The sequence below is a fragment of the Polypterus senegalus genome, chromosome 9 (genome assembly GCF_016835505.1).
Source record: "Polypterus senegalus isolate Bchr_013 chromosome 9, ASM1683550v1, whole genome shotgun sequence".
Taxonomy (NCBI): Eukaryota; Metazoa; Chordata; class Cladistia; order Polypteriformes; family Polypteridae; genus Polypterus; species Polypterus senegalus.
The window spans coordinates 117,645,507-117,659,410 of record NC_053162.1 but is presented as its reverse complement, the minus strand read 5'-3'; the positions used below and the strand labels follow the sequence as shown (position 1 = coordinate 117,659,410).

Here is a 13,904-nt window from a genome sequence, read left to right as displayed (position 1 = left end):
CACTGTAAGACTCTTCTTCAATAAAAATTATGGAATTACAGATATTTATTATTATTATAAATATATGCACATTAAGAGTGAATAAAAATCTTATGATGATACTAATGTATTTTAGAATACACACTGAAAAAATAAAATGTCCTATTTCAGAATTTTTTCAGGGACTTATAAGATGAAGCTTTACTTGACAATATTATTGCGACATAAAAACAATATGAACCAATTTAGAAAATACTTCATTTTCCCCTTTCTTAATATTAGGTGTGTTCAAGTTGGTTTTAAGATCCAGGAGGCAGTTCTCTGCAGGAAATAATTTGAAATGCATATTGTTAGATTTAAATTTCTATCATCTTAAGAGAGATCCCAATACCATTAAAATAATAATTTAATAATCCTTCTAAATCACAATAAATACGGTAACATCAAAAAAGAAAATATGCTTAAATTATAATCAGTACTTAATAAATTATATTATTCGTTGAAAAAATATGTATGAATTCTGTTTCAAAATATTTCAGAAAACATTTTCAGCAATACAAGTGCTTAAACTTTATTATTAGGAATATGGATTTATAAAATTAATAATTTAAGAAAACAATAGAAGATTGTTGATTGAAAATGTCATTAAGTAGAGTAAACTCTATTATAATGAGGAAAAGAATGCCACTCAGATAAACTCTAACCCACCACAACTCAGAAATAGTATAACTGTGTTTAAAAAAAATGGAAATGGAAGGATGTTATATATCTTCCAGAAAATAGTAAAAAGAAAAGAATGGGACAGGGTGCACTGTAGTCCTTTCCATTTTACAGAATGTTAGAAAGTAAATGTCATAATGTTTTAAACATATCATTTAGTATTACTTACTTTGTAAATAAATATATTTTAAACAGTTCTATGCCTTTCATCCACTCAAAGGTTTCTCATTCTCGTCACCTCCCTAGCTAGTAAGAATTTACACTGATTCTCATGTACACTCCTAAGCATTGCTCATTTTGACAGGAACAATGAGAATCTTACACACTCTTCACACCAGTGAAAGGCATTCAAGAAACTGACCCAAAGCATACCAAGACTATGTACACTGTAAGAAGGACAACTGCCTACGAGGGGAATTAATTTTAAAGAATTGACTACAAATAAAATTTTTCTATGCTATACTATGATTAATCATTAATTTATTCCTCAGTCAACAGATGAGAAAATTACATTAGTAGTGACAGGGCAGAGCTGCATAACAAGAATAATCTCTATTATAAAAAAAAATCTTGGAAGGCATGGAAGGAGACGATACGTGATTTTCTTGGAGACAATTTAACATCCCGCAAGAGACACTTTGATGTCCCGCGAGAGACACTTTAACATCCCACAAGACAAGACACTGAGACAAAAGGACAGCTGCTGTACAGGCTTTTAAGTAAATGACGTGCAGTGCAACAAGCAGAACACGCAAACCAGCAGCTGATCCGACCGCACTCCTTAGTGTGCATTCAGCTCCCCCCTTCACAACGCGAGCACAAGAGACGTGAATTGGCTTGCGCTTAGCATGCCCCTTTGGGGGGAAGGGGGTGGGTGAGCAAAGCAAGCAGAGGGCAAAGCCCCCTAGTTGTAAAAATATATGCTATGCTTTTCTCATTTCTCATTTCAGAATTAACATTTGGTATTAAATGACGGGAACATTTAATTATGTCTCTATTCAAAGCAAAGTTAAACATTTAGTATAGGACTCAGTACTTTTTTTTTCTACACCTTAATCTTTACACTCGAAGGAAAAGTCATTAATTTGTCAGTCTTTATAGTCTTTGTGCCTGCTGCTGCCAAGATAAGCATACACATCCCATGACAATGAATTCAATAAAGTGGGTTAGGTAACTGCTGAATAGATGAATGTTTTACAGCACACATAAAATTATTATCAAACATAAATAATTATGTACTGTTTTCTAAATGAAGTTGGTGTAGAAACAATTTAGTCAGATTTTGTGTTATTGTATAATAAACATAATCATTTTGCAATATACCTCAAAGTATTTTAAAGCTGAAATTATTTCTTATTGCCTATAAAGACATTTGAGTTTATTTTATCCTATATAGTTTTAGTACTATACACATTTACAATTACTAGTTAAGTAATTATTAATTGAGATGGCACAGTGGTGCAGTGCTAGTGCTTCTGCCTCTCAGTAAGGAGACAAGGGTTTGTATGTTCTCCCTGTGTGTGTGGGTTTCTTCCAGGTGCTCCAGTTTCCTCTCACATTCCAAGGACATACAGATTAGATGAAGTGACATTGCTAAATTGGCCCTAGTGAGCATTTGCCCTACAATGGACTGGCAGCCCTATCAAGGGATTGTATCTGTGTTATGTCCTGTGCTTGCTGAGATTGCTTTGGCTTTGGCTTCCTATGATCCTGCTCAAGATCTAGCAGGCTCAGAAAATGGTATGGTAATTATTAACAGTATTCCACAGAATTCATAAAGTAGTTATTCCAATACATTCAGTAGACATTGAAATTCTAAATCTGTAAGAACCTCAATACCTAGAAATTATACAGGATTAGGAGATCCAGATGTTGCAGTCCCCTTTTGATGCCATTAGGCAAAATAGACAACAAAAACAAAACAAAAAAAATCATAATATCAAGACACAAATACTAGAGCTTCTGTCACTATTTGGGTTAAGGATGAAGTGTACATATCCAGGTGAATTTGGTTGTCCCACCTAACCTGATGGCCAGCCATCTCCTGAAAGTGATTAATGCACCCATTAATAAATCTAAAAATGCTCTGTTAAATTACAGACTGAGGCACTGTTCCACAAAGCACAGTATTATCATTAATATATTTCAATTTGTAAACAAATGACCTCCCAGCAACAAACAGATTAAGCATTGATTTATGCCAAAGGTTTATGTTGTAGCCAGCAAGTTTTCTCCTCCACTGAGATCGAGGAAAGTTTAATTTCAGATGTTACTATTAGCATAATTCTTCAAGGACTGACAAATTACTCCATAAGCATCACATTACTTAATGCAGTCTTACTTTCCAAGTGAAAGATACTAAGGGAAGTAAAAGTATAATGTCTGGAATTTTCTTAGTCTGCATATTTTGGCATCACACCTGACAGACTGCTTTACCTCAAAAGGCCTGCTACACAGCAGCCAAAATATATTATGTTGGCTACGGAGTTTAGTAAACTTTGAGTGACACAGCTGAATCAAGGTTATTAGTAAGGTTATTCATTCATTCATTTAATCACAAAAGAAAATTTAGATAAGGCGATGATCGATACACAGAATGACAGAAAATGAAACTTATCAGCCAAAATATTAACCTAAAATCAAGAACTAGACCAAAACCAACTTCAAAACGCTAAATTAATTATTTTCTTTGCAATTTTTTGTTAGTTTTTTTTTTTAATATGTTTCCCTTATTTTAATTAAGTTTGAATTCTAGGTTATATGACCTGCCATCTTTATTGCAGAGGTGCAACAAAATCACAGTTGATAAACATTCAGTACTACATAACTAGGACCTGGGGACTTTTGATGTGAACAATATGATGGTTCCACACATATCAAAATACAAAAAGTACATCAAAAAATGGCAACACTATGACATCACCAGAACAATATTAAAATAAATAAAATATCAAAATAGTCATTAATTTTATACAAACAAAATAACAAAAGGAAGAAATATTACTCTAATAGAGACCTAATACAGCACTATCCTAAAGTCCCCAAGGCCCTGAAGGCATTTATCCAGATTCCATTAATAGTGCTGATGGAAATGATATAATAGTCAAAGAACATGGATATCCTCATGGCACTAAGGACCAATATACTGATGCACAGTCCTTCTATAGTACAAGGTGCTGAACATAAGAACCCAGTCTTTAAGAATCCAGATGTACTTCCAGGATGGACTGGCAGTAAGGAAATCATAGGAAACAGATTATGGGACAAGAAGGAGAAGTCAAAGTTAATACTAGAGTAGGTCAAAGCCAAAAACTCATAAAGTGCAAAGCATCCAAAGGCCAAAATATTAACCAAAAATTAAAGCCTGAAGTCATGCAAGTCCAGAATACTTCAACATATTTTATTCTAATTAGCATTGAATGTTTTTTTCACTAATCAAAAATCTGGATGCTGGAACTAATGTCTAACTATCTTGGATATACATTGGACTATGGCATTACATGATGCAGCTTTCTGTTGACACATGGTAGCAACAGAGCTACATTACTAGCATCAGTATGGCTACCAGTTCTGAAAAATAGCAATACAATTTTTTCACACTTTGTGTGTCTTTCTGGTTCATTTTATATTTCTGGCATTGACCTCTGCAACTTTTTCTCCAATTCATGGCTATTTTTGTTTTTTGTATTTTTTACTGCCACTGCCACTCTAACAGTACACTGACCATAATAGTAGGATAGTCTGAATTCTAGTATAGTAAATAATAAAAACCCTACACCCACAAAAACTGGAGGACTGGCAATTAAAAATAGTAGCTAAATTCTGTTTAATATAATAGGAATGCGTGGGCGGCACGGTGGCGCAGTGGTAGCGCTGCTGCCTCGCAGTTAGGAGACCCGGGTTCGCTTCCCAGGTCCTCCCTGCGTGGAGTTTGCATGTTCTCCCCGTGTCTGCGTGGGTTTCCTCCGGTGCTCCGGTTTCCTCCCACAATCCAAAGACATGCAGGTTAGGTGGATTGGCGATTCTAAATTGGCCCTAGTGTGTGTTTGTGTGTGTCCTGTGGTGGGTTGGCACCCTGCCCAGGATTGGTTCCTGCCTTGTGCCCTGTGTTGGCTGGGATTGGCTCCAGCAGACCCCCGTGACCCTGTATTCGGATTCAGCGGGTTAGAAAATGGATGGATGGATGGATGGAATGCATTGCTTTGGATTCTGGAACAAACAAAACTCTGACCATTTTCTTGTGTTAATGGTGCACATGATAATAAATCAATTGCTGCTGTAGTAGTTTTTTCCTGAAAGATGACAAGAGCAAGTGCAGAAGGACTATTAATTATATAGCAAGGGGACTGAGGGATGAAAAGTTAATTTAAAGGTTAAAGGATTAAGCAAAGAATACATAAACTTAGATTTGTTTTTATGTGTATGTAGAATGGAAACCAGCATACATACATTTCAGGACCAGAATTAGTTTATGTTTCTAGGCCTCATTAAAGGTTTTTTCAGTTGAAATCCTGGAATGAGTTTTCGGAATGCAAAATCAAGATATGGTTTCTGCAAACCCTGAGTCAAAGGATTAGTGGAAATATTACCAGTACATTGACATAAATACAATCATGGCCGAAATTATCGGCACCCCTGGAGTTTTCCCAGAAAATGCACCATTTCTCCCAGAAAATTGTTGCAATTACAAATGTTTTGGTATACACATGTTTATTTCCTTTATGTGCATTGGAACAACACAAAAAACTGAGAAAAAAAGGCAAATCTGAAATCATGTCACACAGAACTCCAAAAATGGGCCGGTGAAAATTATTGGCACCTTTTCAAAATTGTGGGTAAATCGTTTTATTTCAAGCATATGATTCTCGTTTGAACTCACCTGTGGCAAGAAACAGGTGCTGGCAATATAGCAATCATACCTGAAGCCAGTTAAAATGGAGAAAAGTTGACTCAACCTTTCTGTTGTGTTTCTGAGTGTGCCACACTAAGCACGGGGAACAGAAAGAAGAGCAGAGAATTGTCTGAGGACATGAGAACAAAAATTGTGGAAAAATATCAACAATCTCAAGGCTACAAGTCCATCTCCAGGGATCTTCATGTTCCTTTGTCCATTGTGCACAACATAATCAAGAAGTTCACAACACATGGCACTGAAGCTAATCTCCCTGGACGTGGACGGAAGAGAAAAATTGATAAAAGACTGCAACGAAGGATATTCCAAATGGTGTATAAACAGCCCCAATCAACGTCAAAACATATTCAAGCTGTTCTGCAGACTCAGGGTGCAACAATGTCAGCTTGAACTATCTGTCGACATATGAATGAAATGAAACGCTATGGCAGGAGAGCCAGGAGGACCCCACTGCTGACACAGAAACATAAAAAAGCCAGACTGGAGTTTGCCAAAATGTACTTGAGGAAGCCAAAATCCTAATGGGCGAACATCTTGTGGACAGATGACACCAAGGTAGAGCTTTTTGGTAAAGCTCATCATTCTACTGTATATAGAAAATGGAATGAGGCCTACGAAGAAAAGAACACAGTACCTACAGTCAAACATGGTGGAGGTTCTAAGATGTTTTGGGGATGTTTTGCTGCCTCTGGCACTGGATGCATTGACTGTGTGCAGGGCATCATGAAATCTGAAGACTACCAAAAGATATTGGGGCGCAATGTAGGGCCCAGTGTCAGAAAGCTGGGTCTGCGTCAGAGGTCATGGGTGTTCCAGCAGGACAATGACCCCAAACATACCTCTAAAAGCACACAGAAATGGTTGAAGACAAAGCGCTGGAGAGTTTTGAAGTGGCCAGCAATGAGTCCGGATCTAAATCCGATTGAACACTTATGGAGAGATCTCAAAATTGCTGTTGGGAGAAGACGCCCTTCAAATCTGAGAGACCTTGAGCAGTTTGCAAAAGAAGAGTGGCCGGAAATTCCAGTTGAGAGGTGTAACAAGCTTGTTGATGGTTATAGGAAGCGTTTGATTTCAGTTATTTTTTCCAAAGGGCGTGCAACGAAATATTAAGTTGACGGTGCCAATAATTTTGTCAAGCACGGTTTTTGAGTTTTGTGTGAAATTATGTCACATTTGGCTTTTTTTCTGTGTTTTGTTGTGTTGTTCCAAAGCACATAAAGGAAATAAACATGTGTATACCAAAACATTTGTAATTGCAACAGTTTTCTGGGAGAAATGGTGCATTTTCTGGGAAAATTTCAGGGGTGCCGATAATTTTGGCCATGACTGTAACACTATAATATGGTGAGGTGTACTATAACTGCTTATGTGACACACCTTATCAAAATAAAGTTCTTACTGTTAATTTTAAATAATTAACATTCAAATGCACAGGACTCTCACAATATAGACAAAGCCAATGGAAAAATATGTAGGTTTACGTTTTGATTTCTCTCAATAAATGTTTAATTATATATTTTTGATATGATTATATATTTTTTTCAATTCATGTGTAATAATAAATTTTACATAAATGTATTCCAATAAAAACACACATGGCTCTGATGGAGACACAACAAATGAAAGGAAGGAAACAATCTGCTTATCATACTGTCTACCACCTCTTGGGGTGTGTGCAAACAGCAGCATAACATTGTATAAATTATTTCTGCCCTATACCACTGAAATGGCATTCATTTTAAGCAGACATCTTTTTGCTAACATGGCAGGCAGCACTCACAGCCAAACTAATCAACATTGTTCAACAAAGCCGCACTTCCATTGGCAACAGTACATATACCATGTCTTTAACTATTTTCTTTCCATTTAAATGAACCTAAAACTAAAGCAGTAATCGTCATGGTCATCATTCAAACTAAACAGCTGTTAAAAATACACTGCTTTTGCATACTGTGTATGAATAAGCTAAGGAATAAGGTTCATTATACAGTTCTAATTTGTGATTTACTCTAAGGAGTTGTTTTTCTGTATTACTGTATATCACGGAGTATATATTTTATCTAGATTATTGACAAATTAATGAAATTAAAGAGAATGTATAGGATATATTGTTTAAGCTTAATCAGTTGACCTCAAATAGAGAATAAGTGAAAAAAAAAAATAGATTCAGTGCTCTCTATAACATCTGGGACAAAAACACATTTTTTCTTGATTTACACCTCTGCTTCACAGTATAAAATCACAGATCAAACAATTCAGAGATAATTAAAGTGCACATTGCAGACTTTAATTTAAAGGTATTTGCATAAATCCCGGCCACGCCATATAGAAGTGACAACACTTTTTATACATGGTCCTCAAATTTCAGGGTACCATAATGTTTGGGGCATAGCAATGGTAGATATATTAAAGCAGTAATATTCAGTACTTTGTTACATATTTATTATATGTAATGACTGCTTTAAGTTTGCGATTCCTAGACATCACCAGGTTCTGAATATCTTCTCTGGTGATGATCTGCCAAGCTTCTAATGTAGCCATCTTCAGTTCCTACTTGTTTCAGGACTTGACCCCTTAAGTTCTCTCTTCAGCATATGGAAGGCATGCTCAATTGGATTTAAATCAGGTAACTTGTTTGGCCATTCAAGAATTTTCCAATTTTGTAGCTTTAAAGCCCTGTCCAGTAAGTTTGGATACATTTACTGGAGCCTGAGCACATGTTTCTATGCACCTTGGAATTAATTGTGAAACTGCCGTAAGCACTTACATCATCAATGTGTGCCAATACCTGTGGCAGTCATACTTGTCCAAGCAATAATACACTCACCACCATGTTTAACAGATGATGTGGTATGCTAGGATCTTGGGCAGTTTGTTTTTATCTCCACGCTTTCCTCTTGCCATCACTCTGATACAGGTTCAACTTTGGCTCATCGGTGCACATCACCTTTTTTCCAGAATTCTTCAGGATCTTTTAAGTACCTTTTTATACAAACTGTAATCTGGCCATCCTAGATTTGTGGCTAACTAGTGGTTTGTATCTTGTAGTGTGGCCTCTGTATTTCTGTTCATGAAGACTTCTGCAAATAGTCTCTGACATATATACAGCTGCCTCTGACCTGTCAGACAAGCTTTTGGGACTTTTTTCTTACCATAGTAGATTCTTAGGTCTGGCCTCAGAACCCCTGCTTGGCCTTGGAACCCTTGCAGATTTAGTTTTTTTCTCCTTCTGGTGTTTTTTTTTGTTTGTTTTTTCTGTCATCCCTGGCCATCAGACCTTACTTTTTTCTTTGTTAATTAGTATTGCCTAATTTTATTTTTATATTTCTTTCTTTCTTTCTTCACATTGTAAAGCACTTTGAGCTACATCATTTGTATGAAAATTGTGCTATATAAATAAATGTTGTTGTTGTTATCAGCAGTGGAAGTCTTCCCTGGCTTACCAGCCCGTTAGTGATTACTGAGCCCACCACAGTGTTTTTTCTTCTTAATGATATTCCAGACAGTTGATTTAGTTAATCCCAAGGTTTTACCGATGTCTGTAATGGTTTTATTCTTCTTTTTCAGCCTTATAATGACTTCTTTGACTTTCATTGGCACAGCTTTTGTAATCATGTTGATCAATGGCAACTACAGACTCCAGATGTAGTGTATAGATAGAAGCAAGCCTAGGTATCTTATGCCTGCACTAATGAAGCAATGAAGTGCACCTGAGTAATCACAAACACCCATGATGCCAATTGTTGTTAATATTATTATGGTGTCCTGAAATGGGGGAATACGTATATAAAGTGTTGTATTTTCTACATGGTGTAATCGAAATGTAGGCAAATTAAATAAAATTTGCAATGTGCACTTTAAATCACATCTAAATGGTTTGATTTGTGATTTTATTTTATTAATTTTTTTTTTTTATTAATTTTATTACAATCCATACATAGCAATCAAGTTTTTACAAAAAAAAGAATTATGTTAAGAACAGATCGATCCCCACCTCTGAGAGAGAGAGCAAGCCAAACGGCGTAAAATTAAAGGCTTGTAAACATACCTAAATTAATAAATTCTCTGTGCTTTATAAACTTATTTTAAAATGTTACTGATTAGATCCTGTCATGTTTTGAAAAAAGTCTGTACGGATCCTCTAACTGAGTATTTGATTTTTGTTTCTCTTGAGTATTGTAGTGAATGCAATCACAATTTGTTTGTCCTTCTCCACTTTAAGCCTCTCTGGAAGAACCCCAAACACAGCTGTTAATGGGTTAGGAGGGATTGTGAGTCCAAGGCTGTCTGAGAGGTAAGTAAAAATTTTTGTCCAGAATAATGTTAATTTGGTGCAGGCCCAGAACATGTGACCCAGTGAGGCTGGGGCTTGGTTGCAACGTTCGCAGGTTGGATCATGCCCTGGAAACATTTTGGAGAGTTTTAGTCGAGACAGATGTGCTCGATATATAATTTTGAGTTGTATAATTGTATGCTTTGCGCATATTGAGCTCGAGTGAATTATCTGCATTGCTACTTTCCACTCCTTTTCTGATATATTAATTGAGAGATCTTTTTCCCAGTGTCCTCTTGGATCTTTGAAAGGAAGGGATTGTAAAATGATTTTATATATTGTAGAGATGGAGTCTAATTCCTTGAAATTGAGCAATATTTTTTCCAGCGTGGATGAGGGTGCAAGATGAGGAAAATCTGGAAGGTTCTGTTTAACAAAGTTCCTGATTTGAAGATAGTGAAAGAAATGTGTAGCTGGAATGTTAAATTTGGAATGTAATTGTTCATAGGATGCAAAGACGTTGTCTATATAAAGATCTCTAAGCAAGTTGATTCCAAATTTTTTCCAGATATTAAAACTGCATATGTTTGTGAAGGTTGAAAGAGGTGGTTCTCTTGCAGGGGTGCCACAGAAAGAAGCTTCTCTGTCTTAAAATGCTTTCTACATTGGTTCCAGATTCTAAGTGAGTGGAGCACAATTGGGTTATTAGTGTATTGCCGATAACGTGTGTTTATTGGGAGCAGAGCAAGGAATACAAAGAAGTACTGCAGGATTTTACTTCTATTGCGGTCCAAGCCTGTGTATGTTCTTCTATTTGTGTCCAGGTTCTTATCGCCTGTATATTTGCCCCCAGTAATAAAACTGGAAGTTAGGTAGAGCCATGCCGCCTTCTGCCTTTTGTCTTTGTAGGGTCGCTCTTTTGATGCGTGGATGTTTTGAATTCCAAATAAATGAGGTTATTGTTGAATCTAATTGCTTAAAGAATGATTTATTAATGTATATTGGGATGTTTTGAAATAAAAAGGAGCTTAGGAAGAATATTCATCTTAACAGTGTTAATTCTTCCAGCTAGTGTGAGATGAAGGGTTGACCATCTATGCAAGTCTTGTTTAATTTTTTCCATGCAGACACGAAATTTTGTTGATAAAGAGCTTTATGTTTACTTGTGATGTTTACCCTAGGTATTTAAACTGTTCTGCAATGATAAAAGGTAGGGTGTCTAATCTAATATTATATGCTTGAGAATTCACTGGAAAGAGTACACTTTTATTCAGATTAATTCTGAGACCAGAGATCTTTTGAAATTCTGTGAGTGCTGCTAAGACTGCAGGCACAGAATTTTCTGGGTCCGATATATACAGTACCATATCATCTGCATATAATGAGATTTTCTGTTCCAGTCCTTCTCTGCTAATCCCCTTTATCTGATCAGTATTTCGACAATGTATTGCCAGTGGTTCAATGGCAATGCAAACAGCAGCGGTGACAAGGGCATCCTTGTCTAGTGCCACGTTCTAGTTTAAAGTAGTCTGAGCAAATGTTATTGATGCAAACTGAAGCTTCTGGGTTAGTATACAGTAATTTAATCCATGCACAAATGTTGGGCCAAATCCAAACTTCTCCAATATAGTAAAAGGTATTTCCATTCAATCATGTCGAATGCTTTTTCTGCATCCAATGATAATAATATTTCTGGGGTGTTTGATTTAGTTGGTGAGTATATTACATTAAACAGGCGTCGAAGATTTGAAGATAAGTGTCGGCCCCTAATAAATCCAGTTTGGTCTTGTGATATTACTGAGGGTAGCACTTTCTCCATCCTTCTAGCTATGATTTTAGAGAGTATTTTAACGTCGTTATTCAGAAGTGAAATTGGTCTGTATGATGCACATTGTAATAAGTCCTTATTTTGTTTTGGAAAGACAGTGATTAGTGCTTGGCGAAAGGTTTGTGGAAGAATTGGTTATCTCTGGCTTCTGTAAATGTTGCTAATAGGAGGGAGCTAGCTGAGCGGAGAATTTCTTGTAAAACTCTGCAGGGTAGCCGTCAGGGCCTGCTGCTTTTCCACCTTGGAGTGACTTTATAGCATCTAGTAATTCTGATAATGCCAGAGGTTTATCAAGTTCCTCCACACTAAAAGCGTCAATTTGTGGTATCTGTAATGTATCCAGAAATGCATTAGATTGTATATTGTCTTCTTTAAACTCAGTAGTATATAGGGATTTATAGTAGTCTCTGAAAGTGTGCATTATATTTTTGTGTTCGATGATTTTATCTCCGTTCGTGTTAGTGATTACGAGATTGCATTGCACATCTTGCTTGTGAATTTGTTGAGTTAAAAGCTTATTAGCTTTCTCTCCATGTTCATAGTAATGATGTCTGGATTTGTAAATTAGTTGTTCAGTTTCTTTAGTTGTCAAGAGGTTTAATTCTGAATGTAGAGCCTGCCTCCTCTATGTAGAGTCTCGCTTGGTAGTCTGGCATGTTCTTCATCTATTTTAGTAATTTCGCTTTTTATCTCTGCTACTTTCTTCGCTTCGGATTTATTTCTGTGGGAAAGATATGAGATAATCTGTCCTCTTAAGAAGGCCTTAAGAGTTTCCCAGAGTATTCCTGCAGAGATCTCGGGGGGATGTATTTGTCTCTAGAAAGAATTTGATTTGTTTGGATATAAATTCAGTACAATTCTCGTCAGCTAATAGAAGCGGTTGAGGCCATCTGGGGTGAGTGTATGGGGCTTAGTAATTTCAGCTCCAAGATCATAGGAGCATGGTCCGAAATAACAATAGCATCGTATTTACAAGATTTAATCTTAGGCAAGAAGTTATTATCTATAAAGAAGTAATCAATCCTTGAGTAGCAATGATGTACTGGTGAGTAGAAAGAATATGTTCTTGAATTTGGGTTTAAAAACCTCCAGGGATCTGATAAGTTGTGATCAGTTATAAACTTTGTAATTATCTTTGCGTGTTAGTTGCCTTCCCCTGTGGAGGAAGTCTATCTAAAAGTGGATTTAAAACACAATTAAAGTCCCCAGCCATTATAACTTTATGAGTGTTCAGATTGGGAATGGATGCAAATAAATTTTGTATAAATTCCTTATCATCAACATTAGGTGCATAAACATTTATCAAAATCATTTTACAGTTAGATAAGTCTCCCATGACCATTACATATCTCCCTTCAGGATCCAATACTACATCTGATGCTACAAATGGTACTGTTCTATGTATGAGAATTCCCACCCTCTAGTTTTCTTTGTAAAACTAGAATGGAACATTTGGCCAGTCCAGTCTTTTTGCAGCCGGAACTGATCCTTGCTTAGTAAGTGGGTTTCCTGTAAAAATACTATTTTAGCATTTAGACCTGTTAGGTGAGAAAGTACTTTCTTTCTCTTTAATTCGTGATTCAGGCCTTTAACATTCCAGCTTACGAAGTTAACTGTCCCATCATGGAGACACTGATTCTGAGTTTTTGATGTCATTTTATAGTCTTAACTGGAAGTGAAATAGTTTAGGTCTTAATTTCCTATTTCCCCAAGAGTTGTTGCCATGCAGCTTATTATTACGTTGATAGTTATAATTATAAAGATTGAGATGATAGATTAGGTATAGATCAGGCCTGCTCTCTTTCTCTCCCCTTAACCCCCACCCTCCCTTTTTGCCTCCCCAAGTGAGGCTAAAACCCACTTCACGCAGTCCCAGTCCTCTGACATACCCAGAGACAGAGCACGTCCAAAGCACAACAAGCCCCATGCAGTGGCGCTTTAGGGTTAAAAGATAGAGATATCTGTTACCAATATAGTCTTTAAAAGAGAAAAAAAAAAAAAAAAATTTTTGCACTTAAAATATATATATAGTCTTCAGCAATTTTAGTACATTAAGATGATACCCCCAGATAATAAACCCGGGTGATGGTGTTAAAGATGTGTCCAAAATAAGCATAACAAGTCTTAATGCAGTAATAGCAATAACAGTAAACCAAGGGTATGATATTGAACAGTCTCATTTAGGGTAC

The 13,904-nt window shown here is 36.3% G+C and overlaps 1 protein-coding gene across 1 annotated transcript in view; it reads right to left on the bottom strand.

The window, feature by feature from the left end:
• Nucleotides 1–243: 243 nt before the first annotated feature.
• The window catches only part of LOC120534978 (cilia- and flagella-associated protein 20-like), a 63,969-nt gene continuing 50,308 nt past the window's right edge, over nt 244–13,904 (bottom strand). Inside the window, exon 5 of the mRNA XM_039762475.1 lies at nt 244–300. Within this exon, the coding sequence (XP_039618409.1) occupies nt 279–300 (22 nt within the window). The 3' untranslated portion in view covers nt 244–278. The remainder of the gene's footprint in view (nt 301–13,904) is intronic.